General features: G+C 47.4%; 1 protein-coding gene across 1 annotated transcript in view; it reads right to left on the reverse strand.

The window, feature by feature from the left end:
• AMPD1 (adenosine monophosphate deaminase 1) overlaps positions 1 to 22,382 on the reverse strand; it is a 96,273-nt gene that overhangs the window by 48,671 nt on the left and 25,220 nt on the right. The window contains exons 2-3 of the mRNA XM_066600092.1: positions 17,949 to 18,123; positions 16,399 to 16,552 (exon numbers count right to left, since the gene is read on the reverse strand). Coding sequence (XP_066456189.1) covers positions 16,399 to 16,552; positions 17,949 to 18,123 — 329 coding nt within the window. The remainder of the gene's footprint in view (positions 1 to 16,398; positions 16,553 to 17,948; positions 18,124 to 22,382) is intronic.

A 22,382-nucleotide genomic window follows, 5' to 3' on the forward strand; every position in this document is an offset into this window, starting at 1 on the left:
TATTTTCTATTCATTTCACAACGCATGGTGGTGAATAAGTGTGACTTTTCATGGAAAACACAAAATTGTTTGGGTGACCCCAAACTTTTGAACGGTAGTGTATATTTGTAATAATGTTTTTTTAATGTTTTTTAAAAAGTCTTTTTATTGATTAAATATTGTATGTTGTATCAACTATGTTAATTCAACTAGGTAATGTACAAGTTCATTTGCATTGGAATATGATAGTCCAGATATCGCCATATGTGAAATTTCTATCCTTGAGGCCGCCTGCAGACGGCCGGGTCGGATCCAGCTGCGAGAATTTGCGCAGCCAGACCCGACCTGAGCGCCTGCAGAGAGCAGCGCGGAACTCACCCGCTCCGGCTCTTTCATGTGCCAGCTGCTGGGCAGCCGGCGCATATGCAGAGCGGAGCCGGCGGCCGTTGAGTGACGTTTCTGTGTGGGGCCATACAGGTGTATGGGTATAATGGACACAGAGCTTGCCGCGGTTTGTTTTCTGCGCAGGATTTTGCGCAGACAAACCGCGGCCATCTGCATAGGATTGTGTATTCTAATGCAATCCTATGCAGGCGTGTACGGGCGAAAATTCTGCGGGGAATCCCACCACGGAATTTACGCCCGTCTGCAGGCGGCCTTAGATACTGATATTTTCTGTATGCTTTCGCACAGCCAAGAAACTTGCGTGGAATTTGCGCATTGTGAGACGGACAGATCTTGCACAAATATGAATCCCATTTTTTTGAATGGAGTCATTTACGTGAGCGATGCATCGTGGTGCGGGAAAACTTTGCTGTATTCCTATCTCTTTGCGTTCTTTAGGCACAAAACTCCTAATTCCCTTGTCAGTTTATTTAATGTAAATAAAGTTAGCGTGTGCTGTACCATAGCACATTCAGAATATGTATGTGTGGCAGCATATATGAGTGCAATCAGTTATTCAAAAAAAAGAAAGAACTTTATTGATCCATGTAGCCAATTCAGGCAACGTTTCGACCACACATCGGCCTTTATCAAGCCTAAAAACGATAATAGCATCGTAGTTAAAAAAATATACACAGACAATGAAATATCTCATTGTATGACTATTAAAAACACATCCAAGAAAACATCATATAAACATAACACATACATACTTTCAACAGGTAACATACATACCATCTGACCAGGCAAAGAGTCCATGCTGAAAATGGCCCACAAGCACATCTCTTCCTATATATAGGGTGTGGAGCTCCCGCCCCATCCTAGACCCCACCCATTATTAGGTATAGGCAAAAAGGAGTGGATCCATCTGCTGTCAATCTTAGTGGAATGGCCCCCGGTCATATCCTCTCATGCTATCTAATTGGTAAATAGGGCTTTCTCATCCTGTGTCAATGTGAAGACCAGAACAGGAACTAATAAATCATGGCCCTCCCTATAGTACACCTCGCTTCCTCGTCACGTGGCCCGCGTCACCTGATGGCGCGTCGTCACATGATCCATATCTCCGCGTGTGACTAAGTGTCACATATTCACACCGTGCATGCAGCGCCCTATAGATTGCTATCAACTGAGACGCCGTATTCAATAGAGTCCATGCATCACAGCATCACATGACTTGCGTCATCATATGATGCGATGTCACGTACCCTGGATCGTAGCACGTGGCCAAACATCACTCATATGCACCTCCCATTGATTCTAATACCATAAATGGGTTTAATAGCGTTTCGATAGAATATCAAGTGATCACATATTCCTACTGTTTAAATGCATATTTTATATATGGATCATGTGACGACGCATCATCAGGTGTTGCGGGCCACGTGACGAGGAAGCGAGGTGTACTATAGGGAGGGCCATAATCTATTAGTTCTGGTTCTGGTCTTCACATTGACACAGGATGAGAAAGCCCTATTTACCAATTAGATAGCATGAGAGGATATGACTGGGGGCCATTCCTCTAAGGGTGCATTCCCACGAACATATATCGGCTCGGTTTTCACGCCGAGCCGATATACGTTGTCCTCGTGTACGGGGGGGGGGGGGGAGGATGGAAGAGCCAGGAGCAGGAACTGTGCTCCCGCCCCCTCTCTGTCTCCTCTCCGCCCCTCTGCACTATTTGCAATGGGAAGAGGTGGGGTGGGGGCGGGCTAATTCTTATAACTTAGCCCCGCCCCACTCCACCTCCTTACATTGCAAATAGTGCAGAGGGGTGGAGAGGAGGCAGAGAGGGGGCGGGAGCTCAGTTCCTGCTCCTGGCTCTTCCATCCTCCCCCCTGCAGATGAGGACAACGTATATCGGCTCGGCATGAAAACCGAGCCGATATATGTTCGTGGGAATGCAGCCTTAGATTGACAGCAGATGGATCCACTCCTTTTTGCCTATACCTAACAATGGGTGGGGTCTAGGATGGGGCGGGAGCTCCACACCCTATATATAGGTAGAGATGTGATTGTGGGCCATTTTCAGCATGGACTCTTAGCCTGGTCAGATGGTATGTACTTTACCTGTTGAAAGTATGTATTTGTTATGTTTATATGATGTTTTCTTGGATGTGTTTTTAATAGTCATACAATGAGATATTTCATTGTCTTTGTATATTTTTTTTAACTACGATGCTATTATCGTTTTCAGGCTTGATAAAGGCCGATGTGTGGCTGAAACGTTGCCTGAATTGGCTACATGGATCAATAAAGTTCTTTCTTTTTTTGAATAACTTATTGCACTCATATATGCTGCCACACATACATATTCTGGATGACATCTAGGTTGCTAGTTCACAACCTTAGGTGGCTATTGCATTCCTTGTACTGAGGAGGTTCCTCCCTGATGGGAGTTTTTTTTGCTGCGGGCTTCTAGTATTTTGGTACCATAGCACATTGGCATATAATTGTCTTATCAGGAGTAGTACAATCAAGTTCCTACTTTTGCCCCCATTCTAGCAAGTCTGTTCACCAATCCCAGTGTGCAAATTGGATGGGTTACAGAGAAGCAACAAGTCTCCTGCAACTACTTTATAGGCTCTCTGCAGGGCTGTGCCTATGGAGGCACAAGCAGTGAACGTGAGCAATTGACAAATTTGCTTCCACCTAGTGTCGGATATTGGTAATGCACATTTATCGCTTCCTATAATCTGTCTTTTTTCTGTACAGAGTAATGTTGTCCAAGGAAAACAGAAAGACAAGGCTACGGAAACAAAGAATGCAAACGTGATCACTGAGCAGTGGAAAAACATCGCCTGGTCAGATGAATCCAGACTTCAGATTTCAACACCTAGTGGAGTTTATGTCTCAATGAATCGCTGCAGTTCTAAATGGAAGTCCAACATGCTACAAGATGGGGGTCTCTCATAAAGTGGCTATTTTGTGTACCGTGCATTAAAATGTCAATGTACGGTATGCATAAATGAGTGTATCTAATAGAAAAGAGACACTGTGAATTTTAATTACAATGTGTTTTATTGCATTCTGGTAAATACATTCTGAAGCAGATCTCTATAGCTTAAAGTATAACTATGTTGTCACACTTTTTGTAAAGCATGTCATATGGACAGGTCAAAAGTTTTAATCACTGGGTATCCAAGTGCTGAGACTTCCACCAATCATTAGAACAAAGCAGCACAAGTGCTCATCCGAGCATCGAGCGCTGTTACTGCTCACTAAATGAATTGGAGCTCAATAGAAAGTCTATGAGTCCCCGAGTCCTTCTAGTGAATGGAGCAGCAGAACTGGCCGTGGGAAATCTGCCGCATATTGCAACACGCATAATGTAGATTTCAAGAAATTTCATCCACACATTGCAGAAAAAAAATCTACTGTGAAATTGACCTGTCATGCAGATTTTAGATCTGCAGTCGGCCGATTTAGGCCTAATGTCCACAGGCGGATCTGATTTGTGGAATCCGCATGGGTCACACGCGCGAAAGATCCGCAAATCAAGCCACCCATAGGGATACACGGGCGTCCACAAATGAAATAAAGCATGCGGATTAGATTTGCAGACCCTTTTGGTCTGGAAAAAGATTCGCAGCATGCTTCACTTCAGTGCAGATCCTGCACGGACAGCTTCCATGGAAGCCATCTGATCTGCGGCCCATCCGCAATTCAGTATCGGATGTGCCGCGGATTCCTTTGGAAAGCAGGAATTTAGAAAAAACTCCATTGCGCATGTGCGGAGGCACGCTGGCCGGCGCTTCTGCACACATCCGCAGGGAAGAAAATGAAGACCCAGTCAGGTAAGTAGAAGACCCGTAGGGTCCTAGTCCGCAGGCAGGGTCGGATTCCACTACGGGGTCCCGCATGCAGATTCCGATCTGCCCCTGGACATGAGACTTTATGCTGTGGATTTTCAGTGCAGATATAACTTCTTCAAAATAGGTTGTGCAACGCCTGTCAAAATTTGCAAGTAAAACTGCAAGATTCTGCAACACATAAATATAAAAATGCATCACTTGTGTTTGTGTAAAGGTGTACATAGGTGCATGAAAGTATATTTTGCCGTTTGAGGCATATTTTCTAAATCTGTAACTCAGGCTAGATTGGCACAACGTTTTTAAATATATCCAGGTATACAACAAAAAATTTTCTTACAGAAGCAAACATAAGCTTGGTTCTGACACCGTATCTATATAGTAAGCTTAGGGCCCTCTCACACAAGCATTTACTGTGTGCGTATCTCCTGCGTGGGGAGCATGTAGCAGTCCGCAGTGCATTGTGCACTGTTGCGTGCCGACAAATTCCCATGCACTAGCTATGCATTATCTTGGCGTGTATGCACGCATAGTACGCCCCAAGATATGTCACTTTTTTTGCCTCATGCATTTCATGTGCTGTGTATGTGAGGCACAGTTAAAAGTAATGTAAAGTTAGTTACCGTGTGTAATGCATGCTAAAACACTAGTATGAGAGCCCTTAGTCCTGTTATTGTATCCATGTAGCAAGTTCAGTTCTGGTATTCTATCTATGTAGTAAGCCTGGTTCTGATACAGTATCTATGCAGTATACTTGGTTCTGATCCCGTATTCATGTAGTAAATTTGGTTCTGTTAGCATATCTTTGTAGTAATACTGTATCTAGGTAATAAACTTGGTTATGGTATTTCTACAGTAAGCCAAGTTCTGGGCAGTAAACTCAGTTTTGGTACTGCATGTCAAAAGTTCCTGAGCGTCTTTCTTTACATTTCAGCAAATTTCCTGTTATACATTTTTTTTTTTGCTTAACCAATCAAACCTTATTGGAATCAACACTGGATATCTGAATCCAGTTATATTGTATAAGGCTAATTTCACACAGGCGAGTGCGACATTGGGCCATGAAATGGCCAGCGAGAAGTCAGCGATCCAACGAAAATTTTTATGCTGGTTGAAAGTTAATGATAATGATAAGTAAACGCATAAACAATATTTTGCATTTAGATGTAACGATTATAGCGCATGTTTATTTGTTTGAATGAATTTTGCGCGATAATCGTCCTGTGTAAATGGGCTTTAAGGCAGGACACATCTGTATATAAAATTTTAATTTATGCCACATAAGGGGCCTATTAGATAAGCCAATTTATCGTTTGAATGAGCGAATAACGTCATCGCTCGCTGGAGCAGCCTGTTTATACAGGCAGGTGCATCGTTGGCTGCATTCAGATGAACGTATATCGGCTCGGTTTTCACGCCGAGCCGATATACGTTGTCCTCATCTGCAGGGGGGGGGAGGGGAGGATGGAAGAGCCAGGAGCAAGAACTGAGTTCCCGCCTCCTCTCTGCCTCCTCTCCGCCCCTTGCACTATTTGCAATGGGGAGAGGTGGGATGGGGCGGGGCTAAGTTTTGAGAATTAGCCCCACCCCCGCCTCTCCCCATTGCAAATAGTGCAGAGGGGCGGAGAGAAGGAAGAGAGGGGGAGGGAGCTCAGGTCCTGCTCCTGGCTCTTCCATTCCCCCCCCCCCCCCCGTCCTGCACATGAGGACAACGTATATCGGCGCAGCATGAAAACCGGGCCGATATACGTTCGTGGGAATGCACCCTAAGTGAGTGAGAAGGGCAAACGAGCACTATTTAAACTGAATGCTAAGTGAATGAGCCAAGATGATTTTTGCATAAAATGAACAAAGAGCAAAAAGTAAGGGATTATCGTTGACGCGTGTTTGGTATGAAAGATTATCGTTCACTTGTGCTCATTTGAAAGACTATTTGAACAATATCGTTGCATCTAAAAAGCACCTGCTTCAGGCACTTACCAGGAAGGTTAGATTGGTCACCAGTCACTGGGGACTAAACCATAGATTATCAGGTAATTGGCAAACATATCTGGAGTTTCAGTAAACCAGTGTTTATAAGTGGACAAAGCTGTATTTCTGACTACCCCAACCACGTCTTTAAAATATTGTATTTTAATCCATCCTTACTTATTTTAAAGGAGATGTCCCGAGGCAGCAAGTGGGTCTATACACTTCTGCATGGCCATAATAATGCACTTTGTAATGTACATTGTGCATTAATTATGAGCCATACAGAAGTTATAAAAAGTTTTATACTTACCTGCTCCGTTGCTAGCGTCCTCGTCTCCATGGTGCCGACTAATTTTCGCCCTCCGATGGCCAAATTAGCCGCGCTTGCGCAGTCCGGGTCTTCTCCTCTTCTCTATGGGGCTCCGTGTAGCTCCGTGTAGCTCCGCCCCGTCACGTGCCGATTCCAGCCAATCAGGAGGCTGGAATCGGCAATGGACCGCACAGAAGCCCTGCGGTCCATGAAGATAGAGGATCCCGGCGGCCATCTTCAGCAGGTGAGTATGAAGACGCCGGACCGCCGGGATTCAGGTAAGCGCTGTGCGGGTGGTTTTTTTAACCCCTGCATCGGGGTTGTCTCGCGCCGAACGGGGGGGGGGTTTAAAAAAAAAAAAAACCCGTTTCGGCGCGGGACATCTCCTTTAAACATTTTCAATGGTTACTCAGTTGTTCAATAGTAGAGCATTAGCAATACCCTCTCACAGCGCCCCGCAGGTGATGCATTAAATGTAGAATAGTCTAGAAGCTACACAGTCTATTTCAAGTATGCTTACTAGCCATATCATATTTATACAGGTCAACAGCTGCCGTCCATCTGTAAACTGATACCCATGTCATTGAAATATTTATGAAGGTGGGAGACACTAACTGACATAGATCCTCTCAGACCTTCCAAATAAGCAGCCCAGACTTGTCATCCAGCAGTCTTGATATGTAATACAAGTCTTCAGATTGATGGTTATATAACAAATATTATCATCTTGGAAGGTCACAACTGTGTTACTCTAATTAAATGTCCACTTTATCACTTGCAGCTTTGTGCGGCCTCTTACTTGGATGGACTCTTAATAGGTACTGCTTGGTTTTATACTAGTATATTGCGTTTGCAGCTCTTTAGGGCAGTGATGTAAATTATTGTGGCTGACACGGTGATTGTACTCTGTTTAGCGTGTTTTCAGTATTTACTTGCCATCAGTTAATTGGAGTATTCTTAGGGTGGTTTCACATCTGCATCGGAACCTCTCGGATAAAATGTGCTACATACAGTACTTTTTCTTCCATCCATAAGCCGGGTAGCTGGGCAGAAAACATATAGTCAATGGGTCCACCCGATGCTGTTTGGTTCCATCCAGAAATGAAACCATTTGGCCGTGAAGATTGCCTTTTCCAGTTCCCCAAACGCAGCAGGAAAGCAGAATTCCCAGTGCAGATGTGAAAGGACCCTTATTTACCTTCATGTGTGAAAACATATTGTGGCTTAATCCTGCTCACAGGAAATGTTACAATGTATCAATGTAGTGGTAATCACTCGGTGAAAGAAAAAGATCCTTGCACTACTTGTAATGTAAAAGTAAGGGGAAGTTTAAAGGAACTTACTTCATTGGGGGAGGTTTAGGTAACAACTAGAGATGAGCGAGCACCAAAATGCTCGGGTGCTCGTTACTCGGGACGAAATTTTCGCGATGCTCGAGGGTTCGTTTCGAGTAACGAACCCCATTGAAGTCAATGGGCGACCCGAGCATTTTTGTATATCGCCGATGCTCGCTAAGGTTTCCATTTGTGAAAATCTGGGCAATTCAAGAAAGTGATGGGAACGACACAGCAACAGATAGGGCAGGCAAGGGGCTACATGTTGGGCTGCATCTCAAGTTCCCAGGTCCCACTATTAAGCCACAATAGCGGCAAGAGTGGGCCCCCCCCTCCCAACAATTTTTACTTCTGAAAAGCCCTCATTAGCAATGCATACCTTAGCTAAGCACCACACTACCTCCAACAAAGCACAATCACTGCCTGCATGACACTCCGCTGCCACTTCTCCTGGGTTACATGCTGCCCAACCCCCCCCCCCCCCCCGCACGACCCAGTGTCCACAGCGCACACCAAAGTGTCCCTGCACAGCCTTCAGCTGCCCTCATGCCACACCACCCTCATGTCTATTTATAAGTGCATCTGCCATGAGGAGGAACCGCAGGCACACACTGCAGAGGGTTGGCACGGCTAAGCAGCGACCCTCTTTAAAAGGGGCGGGGCGATAGCCCACAATGCTGTAGAGAAGCAATGAGAAATATAATCCTGTGCCACGTCCATCAGGAGCTGCACACGTGGGCATAGCAATGGGGAACCTATGTGCCACACACTATTCATTCTGTCAAGGTGTCTGCATGCCCCAGTCAGACCGCAGTTTTTTATAAATAGTCACAGGCAGGTACAACTCTGCAATGGGAATTCCATGTGCACCCACAGCATGGGTGGCTCCCTGGAACCCACTGGCTGTACATAAATGTATCCCATTGCAGTGCCCTGGACAGCAGAGCCAACGTCAGATTAAATGCAGGTGGGCTTCAGCCCACACTTCTTGCCCCAACCTGACCGGGGTTTTTAATTCATAGACACAGGCAGGTACAACTCCCATTGTGAAGTCCCTGTGGACCCACAGCATGGGTGGCTCCCTGGAACCCACCGGCGGTACATAAATATATCCCATTGCAGTGCCCATCACAGCTGAGGTAATGTCATGTTTAATGCAGGTGGGCTTCGGCCCACACTGCATGCCCCAGTCAGACTGGGGTTCTTTAGAAGGGGACACGTGCAGTTACAACTCCGTGTGGACCGACAGCATGGGTGGCTCCCTGGAACCCACCGGCGGTACATAAATATATCCCATTGCATTGCCCAGCACAGCTGATGTAATGTCAGCTTTAATGCAGATGGGCTTCGGCCCAAAATGCATGCCCCAGTCAGACTGGGGTTCTTTAGAAGTGGACACATGCAGTTACAACTCCGTGTGGACCGACAGCATGGGTGGGTGCCAGGAAGCCACCGGCGGTACATAAATATATCCCATTGCATTGCCCAGCACAGCTGATGTAATGTCAGCTTTAATGCAGGTGGGCAAAAAATTAATTGGATTACACTGTAGGCGAGGGCCCCAAACAATTGGTGTACCAACAGTACTAATGTACATCAGAAAAATTGCCCATGCCCAACCAAGAGGGCAGGTGAAACCCATTAATCGCTTTGGTTAATGTGGCTTAATTTGTAACTAGGCCTGGAGGCAGCCCAGTTAAAATAAAAATTGGTTCAGGTGCAAGTTTCAACGCTTTAATGAGCATTGAAACGTATAAAAATTGTTTACAAAAATTATATGACTGAGCCTTGTGGGCCTAAGAAAAATTGCCCGTTCGGCGTGATTACGTCAGGTTTCAGGAGGAGGAGCAGGAGGAGGAGGATGAATATTATACACAGATTGATGAAGCTAAAAGGTCCACGTTTTTGATGGTGATAGAGAACAATGCTTCCATCCGCGGGTGCAGCCTACGTATTGCTTAGGTATCGCTGCTGTCCGCTGGTGGAGAAGAGAAGTCTGGGGAAATCCAGGCTTTGTTCATCTTGATGAGTGTAAGCCTGTCGGCACTGTCGGTTGACAGGCGGGTACGCTTATCTGTGATGATTCCCCCAGCCGCACTAAACACCCTCTCTGACAAGACGCTAGCCGCAGGACAAGCAAGCACCTCCAGGGCATACAGCGCGAGTTCAGGCCACGTGTCCAGCTTCGACACCCAGTAGTTGTAGGGGGCAGAGGCGTCACGGAGGACGGTCGTGCGATCGGCTACGTACTCCCTCACCATCCTTTTACAGTGCTCCCGCCGACTCAGCCTTGACTGGGGAGCGGTGACACAGTCTTGCTGGGGAGCCAGAAAGCTGTCAAAGGCCTTAGAGAGTGTTCCCCTGCCTGTGCTGTACATGCTGCCTCATCTCCACGCCTCCCCTGCTACCTGGCCCTCGGAACTGCGCCTTTGGCCACTAGCGCTGTCGGATGGGAATTTTACCATCAGTTTGTCCGCCACGGTCCTGTGGTGTAGCATCTCTCTCGAACCTCTTTCCTCTTCGGGTATGAGAGTGGAAAGGTTCTCCTTATACCGTGGGTCGAGCAGTGTGTACACCCAGTAATCCGTAGTGGCCAGAATGCGTGTAACGCGAGGGTCATGAGAAAGGCATCCTAACATGAAGTCAGCCATGTGTGCCAGGGTACCTGTACGCAACACATGGCTGTCCTCACTAGGAAGATCACTTTCAGGATCCTCCTCCTCCGGCCATACACGCTGAAAGGATGACAGGCAAGCAGCATGGGTACCCTCAGCAGTGGGCCAAGCTGTCTCTTCCTCCTCCTCCTCCTCCTCCTCCTCAACACACTGAGATATAGACAGGAGGGTGCTCTGACTATTCAGCGACATACTGTCTTCCCCCGCCTCTGTTTCCGAGCGCAAAGCGTCTGCCTTTATGCTTTGCAGGGAACTTCTCAAGAGGCATAGCAGAGGAATGGTGACACTAATGATTGCAGCATTGCTGCTCACCATCTGGGTAGACTCCTCAAAGTTTCCAAGGACCTGGCAGATGTCTGCCAACCAGGCCCACTCTTCTGTAAAGAATTGAGGAGGCTGACTTCCACTGCGCCGCCCATGTTGGAGTTGGTATTCCACTATAGCTCTACGCTGCTCATAGAGCCTGGCCAACATGTGGAGCGTAGAGTTCCACTGTGTGGGCACGTCGCACAGCAGTCGGTGCACTGGCAGATGAAACCGATGTTGCAGGGTGCGCAGGGTGGCAGCGTCCGTGTGGGACTTGCGGAAATGTGCGCAGAGCCGGCGCACCTTTCCGAGCAGGTCTGACAAGCGTGGGTAGCTTTTCAGAAAGCGCTGAACCACCAAATTAAAGGCGTGGGCCAGGCATGGCACGTGCGTGAGGCTGCCGAGCTGCAGAGCCTCCACCAGGTTACGGCCGTTGTCACACACGACCATGCCCGGTTGGAGGCTCAGCGGCGCAAGCCAGCGGTCGGTCTGCTCTGTCAGACCCTGCAGCAGTTCGTGGGCCGTGTGCCTCTTCTCTCCTAAGCTGAGTAGTTTCAGCACGGCCTGCTGACGCTTGCCCACCGCTGTGCTGCCGTGCCGCGCGACACCGACTGCTGGCGACGTGCTGCTGCTGACACATCTTGATTGCGAGACAGAGGTTGCGTAGGAGGAGGAGGGTGGTTTAGTGGAGGAAGCATACACCGCCACAGATACCACCACCGAGCTGGGGCCCGCAATTCTGGGGGTGGGTAGGACGTGAGCGGTCCCAGGCTCTGACTCTGTCCCAGCCTCCACTAAATTCACCCAATGTGCCCTCAGGGAGATATAGTGGCCCTGCCCGCCTGTGCTTGTCCACGTGTCCGTTGTTAAGTGGACCTTGGCAGTAACCGCGTTGGTGAGGGCGCGTACAATGTTGCGGGAGACGTGGTCGTGCAGGGCTGGGACGGCACATCAGGAAAAGTAGTGGCGACTGGGAACTGAGTAGCGCGGGGCCGCCGCCGGCATCATACCTTTGAAAGCCTCCGTTTCCACAACCCTATACGGCAGCATCTCCAGGCTGATAAATTTGGCTATGTGCACGTTTAACGCTTGAGCGTGCGGGTGCGTGGCGGCGTACTTGCGCTTGCACTCCAACATTTGCGCTAGCGACGGCTGGACGGTGCGCTGAGAGACATTGGTGGATGGGGCCGAGGACACCGGAGGTGAGGGTGTGGGTGCAGGCCAGGAGACGGTAGTGCCTGTGTCCTGAGAGGGGGGTTGGATCTCAGTGGCAGGTTGGGGCACAGGGGGAGAGGCAGTGGTGCAAACCGGAGGCGGTGAACGGCCTTCGTCCCACCTTGTGCGGTGCTTGGCCATCATATGTCTGCGCATGCTGGTGGTGGTGAGGCTGGTGGTGGTGGCTCCCCGGCTGATCTTGGCGCGACAAAGGTTGCACACCACTGTTCGTCGGTTGTTTGCACTCTCAGTGAAAAACTGCCAGACCTTTGAGCACCTCGGTCTCTGCAGGGTGGCATGGCGCGAGGGGGCGCTTTGGGAAACAGTTGGTGGATTATTCGGTCTGGCCCTGCCTCTACCCCTGGCCACCACACTGCCTCTTCCAACCTGCCCTGCTGCTGCACTTGCCTCCCCCTCTGAAGACCTGTCCTCTGTAGGCGTAGCAAACCTGGTGGGGTCAGTCACCTCATCGTCTTGCTGCTCTTCCTCCAAATCCTCTGTGCGCTCCTCCCTCGGACTTACTCCAATTACTACTACCTGAGTGATAGACAACTGTGTCTCATCGTCATCGTCCTCCTCACCCACTGAAAGCTCTTGAGACAGTTGCCGGAAGTCCCCCGCCTCATCCCCCGGACCCTGGGAACTTTCCAAAGGTTGGGCATCGGTCACGACAAACTCCTCCGGTGTGAGAGGAACCATTGCTGGCCATTTTGGGCAGGGGCCTGGGAACAGTTCCTGGGAGTCTGCCTGCTCCTCAGAATGTGTCATTGTAATGGAGTGAGGAGGCTGGGAGGAAGGAGGAGCAGCAGCCAGAGGATTCAGAGTTGCAGCAGTGGACGGCGCAGAATTCTGGGTGGTCGATAGATTGCTGGATGCACTTTCTGCCATCCACGACAGGACCTGCTCACACTGCTCATTTTCTAATAAAGGTCTACCGCGTGGACCCATTAATTGTGAAATGAATGTGGGGACGCCAGAAACATGCCTCTCTCCTAATCCCGCAGCAGTCGGCTGCGATACACCTGGATCAGGAGCTCGGCCTGTGCCCACACCCTGACTTGGGCCTCCGCGTCCTCGCCCACGTCCACGTCCTCTAGGCCTACCCCTACCCCTCAGCATGCTGTATTACCAGTAGTGCAGAAACAGAACGCTGTAATTAAATGTGCCGCTTATTGGCCTGTGGTTGGAGGCTGACTTCGCTTACGGAACGCACAGCAGAGGCAGGAAAGAATTTTGCGCAAGCCTGCTGTAACACTTAGCTGGCTGCATATGAATTAGGACAACTACCCCCAGCAGAGACGCAGTACAGTTAGGACGGTCACAGGCAGCCCAAATACATTTTTTTTTCCCAAATTTTTTTGGAAAAGCCCACTGCGTATATAGACTGGATATGTCTTTCACTGTCCCTGCCTCACCACCACTACTGGCCGTGGACTATGTAAAATTACTGCAGACTGTTTCACTCTGGACAGGATGACAGCGGTGATGTAAGAGGCAACGCAGAGGCAGGAAAGAATTTTATGCAAGCCTGCTGTAACACTTAGCTGGCTGCGTATGAATTAGGACAACTACCCCCAGCAGAGACGCAGTACAGTCAGGATGGTCACAGGCAGCCCAAATACATTTTTTTTTCCCAATTTTTTTTGGAAAAGCCCACTGCGTATATAGACTGGATATGTCTTTCACTGTCCCTGCCTCACCACCACTACTGGCCGTGAACTATGTAAAATTACTGCAGGACGCAATGCTCTGGACGCAATGCTCTGCACGGCCGATATACAAAAAAAAAATAAAAATGTGCAACACTGCAAAAAGCAGCCTCAACAGTACTGCACACGGTCAGATGTGGCCCTAAGAAGGACCGTTGGGGTTCTTGAAGCCTAAAATCACTCCTAACGCTCTCCCTATAGCAGCTCCGGCATCAGCAGCACTTTCCCTGATCTCTGCCAGAATGCATCTGTGGCGAGCCGCGGGAGGGGCCGATTTATATACTCGGGTGACACCTGATCTCGCCAGCCACTCACTGTAGGGGGGTGGTATAGGGCTTGAACGTCGCAGGGGGAAGTTGTAAGGCCTTCCCTGTCTTTCTATTGGCCAGAAAAGCGCGCTAACGTCTCAGAGATTAAAGTGAAAGTAACTCGAACATCGCGTGGTGGTCGCCTCTAGTAACGAGCATCTCGAACACGCTAATACTCGAACGAGTATCAAGCTCGGACGAGTACGTTCGCTCATCTCTAGTAACAACCAACTCCTGCCCAAATCCCGGTCAGCCAAGAGACAGTATGGAGGGTATTAGAAATCCTTCAAGTATTTATTTACAATACAGGCAGTGTATCACATAGAGGTATAGACAGGTAAATACAAAAGTTTAGGTTAATGCGTTTCGGGGTGCTCTGAATCCCGTTTTCAAGTCTAGTGTCAACAAGTAGGTTGTTTACTTAAATATGTTGGCATTTTCACGTGGTTTTGGCTCATCTAGATGACATCTACATTTACTACTGAGATGGACAGACCCTGGATTCTTTCCTATACTACCCTCCTTGCTTGTGCCATCTCAGTGGGATTATCTATGAGGATACTGGGAAACTAATGTGGACCTTAGGTGTGGAATCCTGTCTCTTGACGGGCTCCATACCAGGTGAGTCCACGTGATACTTATTCTGCATGTAAAATTACATTCTCACGTATATACTGTATTACTATCATTTTTTATATCTCTCCTCTTTGGAGCACGGATATAATAATAAATGTATCAATGTAGTCAACTATCACTGAGCTTCACGTTGCAGCACCTCTTTCTTCTCCTGGACTGTAAACTGTGAGATGCATGGTGTCCATGGAGGTCTTATGGCGTACAGCTCACACCAAAATCATGGATAAACCCCAATCACATAATTATGTAGGCTTAGACTGCTTTTAGATGGAATGATTATCGTTCAAAAAAATCGTTCAAGTGAGTGAAAATGAAGAATAATCGTTACGTTTAAACACGTAACCAATGACTTGATGATGTACAATAGCCATTAGCTTTTTGCATAGCACAAAGAGAGGACATGGGGCTAGAGAACGGAATTCCTCATGGCAAAGCGAGAGGGGTGGGGCTAGAGGGTGGATCCTTCTAGCTCCACTCTCAGGGAAACCCTGTAACCCCACCCCCCACTTTGGGAGAGAGGTGGAGGGAGTCCCCTACTATTTCATCCCGCTGCTAAGGAATTGCCCAGCCGTGGGGCTGGATGAATTTGAAACTGCTTACAGCAGACATTTAAAACTTGCTGCCCAGAAACACATTTTAAATGTCCTGCTGTAAATTCATTTTATTCCTTGCAGGGATTAAAGGGGTTGTCCCGCGCCGAAACGGGTTTGTTTTTTTTTCAATAGCCCCCCCGTTCGGCGCGAGACAAACCCGATGCAGGGGTTAAAAAAGAAAACCGTATAGTGCTTACCTGAATCCCCGCGCTCCGGTGACTTCTTACTTACCTGGTGAAGATGGCCGCCGGGATCTTCACCCTCGGTGGACCGCAGGTCTTCTGTGCGGTCCATTGCCGATTCCAGCCTCCTGATTGGCTGGAATCGGCACGTGACGGGGCGGAGCTACGAGGAGCCGCTCTCCGGCACGAGCGGCCCCATTCAGAAAAGAAGACCGGACTGCGCAAGCGCGTCTAATCTGGCGATTAGACGCTGAAAATTAGACGGCACCATGGAGACGAGGACGCTAGCAACGGAACAGGTAAGTGAATAACTTCTGTATGGCTCATAATTAATGCACGATGTACATTACAAAGTGCATTAATATGGCCATACAGAAGTGTATACCCCCACTTGCTTTCGCGGGACAACCCCTTTAAGGGAACCCTTGGAGTTTCCCTTCAGCCCCGCAGGGACTAACAGGAGTTTACAGTGGGACATTTAAAATGTGCTTCTGGGCAGCAAGTTTTAAATGTCTGCTGTAAGCAGCGGGGAATTCCTTCCATTGGCAGAACGCCTCCTACTGAGATTTGTAATCTCATTTTCCTGCACAGGAGTTTCCATAGACTTTTGCTCCCATAGGAGTCTATGGAAATTCCTGCACAGATTGCACCAAAGATAGGTCAGGTCCTATCTTTTCTTGCAGCATGGACCTTAGATGAGAACTTTGCAGTCGCATGTCCTATCTTTGATTGGCGCAAGTATTTAGCATGTCTAATATTCCTTCATGTGAACACTCCTATAGGATACCATTGGTTCTTACAGAAGCTCTCTTTTCATGCACCTCTAATGAGCAAAACCAGCGGTCGTGTGAACGAGGCCTGAGTGACATTAATTACATAATTCTTTACCATCTTCACAATCCAATTTGCATTTGACTCTCTTACCCCAGATGCAAAGTCTCCTGTGATTTTCACTCTCTGGAAATCTGGCACAGTTTTAAACAGAGGGGATGAATCTTCCGCTGCTACCACAGAAAGAGGCTTTAGTTTCTTATCGGCTTTGTTAATTAATGACATTAGCCGCTGTAACCGCTTCTTCCTATCAAGAAGCAACACCACAAAATTTATATTGCATATACACAAAGTTCTAGGCAGCAGCATGCATGACAGGATAATATCATGTATTTTAGTGATGTAAGGGGTTAATCTATCATCCTATTGCAGTGCAGTCAGATGAATGCAGATTAGGTCAATGATATATTCAACCAGAATGGGCTGAATTTATACATATAGATTTTGGCCCCAAATCAAGCAGTTATAAATATCCAGATATTACACAACACTCTGTTTGTATCCAATAAGGGGAGTTCATATGCTCCAACAGTGCATTTGCAGGGCTTCATCTGAAGATCTGGGCTGAATTCCACATCCTCCATCCTACATCTTAGGCTTCTTTCCCACAAGCGCATATTGGCCGGCCCTTTTCACGCCGATATGCGCTGTGATATGATGCATTGGATTCCAATGCATCAGATCACATGGCCGTATTCCTGAGACATAAAAGCACCCGGCCAAGCCAATATAGCGCTGGGCATTTTTACGTCGGGCCGAAAAGATAAGCCTGGAACTATCTTTTGGGCCAGAATACGTTGGCTGCTGCATGGGCTCCTATGGGAGCCCATGGCAGCGGCTGTAGGTGGGAGGGAGTTTAGCAGCGTGGCTGCTAAACTCCCTCCCTCTGCTCTCCTCCCCCCGTGCAGGCTCACCTCTCATGCCTCCCGACTTGTTCTGTGCAATGGGAGGAAGCAGGACATGGGCGGAGCTAAGCACCACCCCACCGTTCCTCCCATTGATGGCTATGGACAAGGGGCAGGACATGGGCGGAGCTAACCACCGGCCCTCTCCATGCCGCTTGTCCATAGCTATCAATGGGAGGAAGTGGGGCGGACCGGAGCTTAGCTCCGCCCACGTCCTACCCCCTCCTATTGCACAGAACGAGCGAGGAGGAACGAGAGGTAAGCCTGTGATGGGGAGGGAGGGGAAATGGTCGATGGCCTGGCGAGCTCAGCGCATTTGCGCTGGCCTCATTAGGCCATGTGAACGGGCGCACACACGTTTGATTTGTGCATCTGTTCACCAGATTATTCACTCCCAATGTAGCGTATATCAGCGGCTGTGAAAACGGCCGGCCGATATGCGCTCATGTGGAAGAAGTCTCAGACCTCACTGTGTGCTTTTGGTGGACAGCTGAGATGCATGAAATATAATGGTTCCATTGTGCACATTGTTGCCTATTAGGTTCTGTTTAATGTAAAGGAAATTCGGCATGTCCTGTAGGATGAATACTGGCCAGCAGGTGACAGGTGATGAGCCCATTTTGGACTGGACCCATGACAACAGTACAGTACCAATTATACTGATCTGATAGCCATAGGTAAATGGCCAGTGATTGTCCCAATTATTCCAGGAAATTGCACAACTGTTATTGGAATTACCTTTTATCTTGAGCCTCTTTGGTATCCTGCTCGGCCATGTGACATGTCAATTCATGATGTGCAATCGGACAATGTTCAACCACATCAAAGGGAGATATGTCTTCCCTGGTATCCTCATCATGAACTTCTGTTGCAAATACTTTCTCGGCCAGAGTTCGGATCTCATCACCGGTTTCTAAAGAAAGCAATGCTATTATCAGAGATGATAAACCAACCAATTCTTATATGATGAGGACTGTATCTGAATAAGAGTGCCAGTACCCACGGCGTCTCTCCACTGCTAAATGTAAGTGCAGCTTCGTTCATTGCAGCCGGCACCTGCACTAATCCTAGTGATTGAACTGACATGTCCAGGTGTTGGCTGGAATCAGTGTTTCTCTGTTTGCATTTTGCAGGAGATTCTCTTCGTGTAATAGCACCATAAGGGCTCTTGCATATGTTGCTGCGATTTTTGGCGACCCGCATCACGGGCAAAAATCGTATGAGCCATAAGCAACTACCACCAAGTATGGCTGCATCTCCTGTTTAAACGCCATTCAGACAGCCTGGTGCAGCACATATACACCGCAGCCCGAATTACCGTCATCCAGGGGAAAAAGAGTTCGGCTCTGCTAAACTCCCTCACCTTTACCTCTCCCTCTACGTCCCTTGCTGGCTGACAGCAAGGGGAGGGGGCAGGAGCTTAGCAAATCTAGTGCGCTAAACTCCCTCACCCTCTCCACTCCTTGCCAGCTGTCGGCAAAGGGAGGGGGCAGGATGGGGCAGGAGCTCTCCTATCTTATGCGATGTTTGCTTTGACAAGAAACATCTAGAATCACATCCAATTAGAGGAAATGTTAAGAAAAATATGAACTTTGTAGCCCTTTTTAATGATATTTGATATTGCCACATTATGATTAGAATCTTCCTCTTCATTGTATATTCAAGGTATTGCAGCCTTTGTTTGGAAATGTATTGCCTATCTGGAATTGGTGATTTTCACCAATATCAGGTGATTTTCACATGCGTGTTCTGTCCGATAGCGATAATAAAATTGATTTCAATGTGCTTATTCACATCAGCGATTTTTCTCTTGCAGTGATGCTGCGAGATTGAAAAATTGCTGCATGTCCTATTTTGGGGTGAATCCTCGCAGGAAATCGTCCATTATTCCTCATGGGATCTTAAAAAAAAAAAAATGCATGCGAGTGCACTTTTTTTTTTTTTGCGTTCAAACTATTGGAAGCACTTGTGATATTTTCATGTGTGTGAAATTCGCAAGTGCATAGATGCAATGTATTTTTTATGCAAAAAGGCATTGTGCTCGCATCCAGAATCACGTGCAATAACGATTTGAATTTCTCAGACCCACATCACTCTCGCTTGTGTTAATACACCCTTAGGGCGCCCACCCACTGGCGTTTTTTTTCCCTGCGAAATTCGCAGCATTTTTTTTCTGCAGGGGTCTATGGGACTTGTAATGTTAAAATCGCGCAAAATCGCAATTTACCGCGACCCCTGTAGAAAAAAAATGCTGCGAATTTCGCAGGGAAAAAAAAACGCCAGTGGGTGGGCGCCCTTAGGGCGCCCACCCACTGGCGTTTTTTTTCACTGCGAAATTCGCAGGTTTTTTTTTTCTGCAGGGGGTCTATGGGACTTGTAATGTAAAAATCGCGATTGCGCAAAATCGCGATTTACCGCGATATCGCGATTTTGCGCGATCGCGATTTTAGCTTTGCATGTCCCATAGCCCAAAGACCCCTGCAGAAAAAAAAAAAACGCTGCGAATTTCGCAGTAAAAAAACGCTAGTGGGTGGGCACCCTTAGGGTTCACACGAGCGTGTTTTTGTGCATGCGTACGCATGCACAAAAACACGCTTGTATTTGCAACACTGCATTCCCTATGGTGTGTGCACATGTCCGTACTTCGCAGGTGCGTGCCTGCAAAGATAGGACATGCATGCACCATTGGAAATGCACTCATTGTTTTAAATGGAGTCGTGGCTGCTGCCGGCGACTCCATTGAAAACAATGCTCTGCCGGCCCCCTGCATTCTTTTTCAGGGAAATGCTTTACATATAAGCCCTTCCCCGAAAAAGAAACATTTTAGTGTAAAAGAAAAGTACTTACCTGTCCGCCGCTGCTGTGACCCCTGCGGGCATGAAGAACACATCTGTCGCATGCGGCAGATGTTTCCTTCACCCCTGCTAGTTAAAAGAATTCCCTGCTGCTACATCTGCCACATCTGTGGCAGATGCAGCAGAGGAATTCTTCAATTTTCTACTGCAGCTGTCACACATGACAGCTGCGGTAGAGAATCCTGCTGCCGGCATCCCATCATTGGATTTCAGGGAAGGGCTTTAAACATAAGCTCCTCCCTGAAAATGGATTTAAAATAGTGTTTAAAAAAAATTAAAAAAATAAAATAAAAAAAAAGCATACTCACCTGCCTTTAGCTGCCGGGGCTCAGCCGCAACTTCTGCAGCTGTCCCCGGCTCTGTAGCGCTGCTGAGCTATCAGCAGCCGGGGATTTAAAATCCCCGCCTGCTGGTAGCTCTGATTGTTATTGGCTTCAGCGTTTCAGCCAATCACAATTAGAGCTACCAGCAGGCGGGGATTTTAAATCAGAGCAATAGCTCAGAACCACAGAGTGGGGACAGCACCAGAAGTCGCGGCTGAGGCCCGGCAGCTGAAGGCAGGTGAATATTTTATTTCTTGTGACAGCTGCGGTAGAGAATTGAAGAATTCCTCTGCTACATCTGTCACAGATGTGGCAGATGTAGCAGCCAGGAATTCTTTTAACTAGTGGGGGTGAAGGAAACATCTGCCACATGCGGCAGATGTGTTCTTCATCCCCGGGGGAAGGAAGGGGGGGGAGGGGGTCACAGCAGCAGCGGACAGGTATTTTTTTTTCACACTTAAATGTTTCTTTTTCAGGGAAGGGCTTATATGTAAAGCCCTTCCCTGAAAAAGAATGCAGGGGGCCAGCAGAGAATTGTTTTCAATGGAGTCGCCGGCAGCAGCCGCGGTTGCATTGAAAACAATGCACGCAGCTGCATACACCCGTGATTTTGCTCGTACATAGGTGCACAAAAACATGCTCGTGTGAAGCCACCCTTAGGGCTTAGAAGAGACAGCTTGCTTTTTTTCTGTAAGACTGTTGCTCTTGTCAATAAGCTGTATCTGGTATTGCAGATTTATACGATTCAAGTGGAATGCACAATGGCTAAATCAGACACACCGCTATCCAAGACTGACTTATCAGAATGCATCTTACTCATAGTGATAATGATACTACTTATCAAGTGCCAGAATAACATTGAATCAACTTGGCCTTTAGGAATTTCAAGTACTACATTGTGTTCCTCTGCGCTATGTCAAAATACTAGTAGGGTGAAAGGAAAGTGGTGGAGCTACTCCGTGAGTGGATGTATAGAGGTTGGTTGATGAATAGTGGTACAAGTGTACGTAGGAGGTGCTACCGGGCAGACCTGTACCTGTACAAGACAGGTCAAGAGGTATACAGTGGGAGTGAAAGAAGAATGGCTCAAGGCACAACGACTACAAAAAGTGGTGGTAAGATAAGCAGATTTTATTTTATGAGAAGTATAACCAGTAGAACAAACGCGTTTTAAGGAAAAACCTCTTCTCAGTAATTGCTGGGGCATAACATGCTACAGTACATAGAAAACGTTCATGATTAAAAATGTTGATAAAATGAAAGTAGGAAATCAGAGGAAACGTAGGGAGAAAACATAAAATAATCAGGACATAGTCGTAATAGTAAAAGTAATCATACAATCACAAATAAAAATCATAGTAATATTAATAACAATAAATGTGTTAAGATGGTACATAATGACTCATCTAATGGAACAAACAGTCTCCATGTAGAAGTATAGTAAAAAGTGTGTCACATAGTCAGTTACAAGTCAATAAATATTTATCTGTAGGGACTCACAAGAAAACGAGGACCCTTGACGCGGGCTTGTGAGCTTTCGTAATTTGGCCAGAATATTAACCAATAACTTGTATTCATCAATATATCTGTATTTAGCAGGTTGGCCTTAAATACTGGCAGAGCCTGGGGTGGGGTATCGATGCCAGTGTAGTTCACCTTTGAGATACAGTACAGCCCGCTAATTTAAAAATGGCATCACTAATAGGCTGTAATCGTGTATGGTGTGTGACACATATTAATTGGCCTGACTCCTGTTGTATCATTTATCTATGTGCATTTTTTGTGCTGGGCAGCCAATCCCTCCTTTGAGGATAGATGTGCAAGTGGTTAGTTATCAGTATTTTGCACCTTTGCGATGCTCCTCCATTTGGCGCTTTGGCTGTCTGCATGTTCGTTTTTAGCAATATCTATCAGTATCTTCTGCAACATATGAGTTGGCTTTGGGTGCTGGGGAAGCCTGAGTTTCAGTGCCACTGTGGATTGCGCTTGGTTGT

Source organism: Eleutherodactylus coqui, chromosome 4 (genome assembly GCF_035609145.1).
Source record: "Eleutherodactylus coqui strain aEleCoq1 chromosome 4, aEleCoq1.hap1, whole genome shotgun sequence".
Lineage (NCBI taxonomy): Eukaryota > Metazoa > Chordata > Amphibia > Anura > Eleutherodactylidae > Eleutherodactylus > Eleutherodactylus coqui.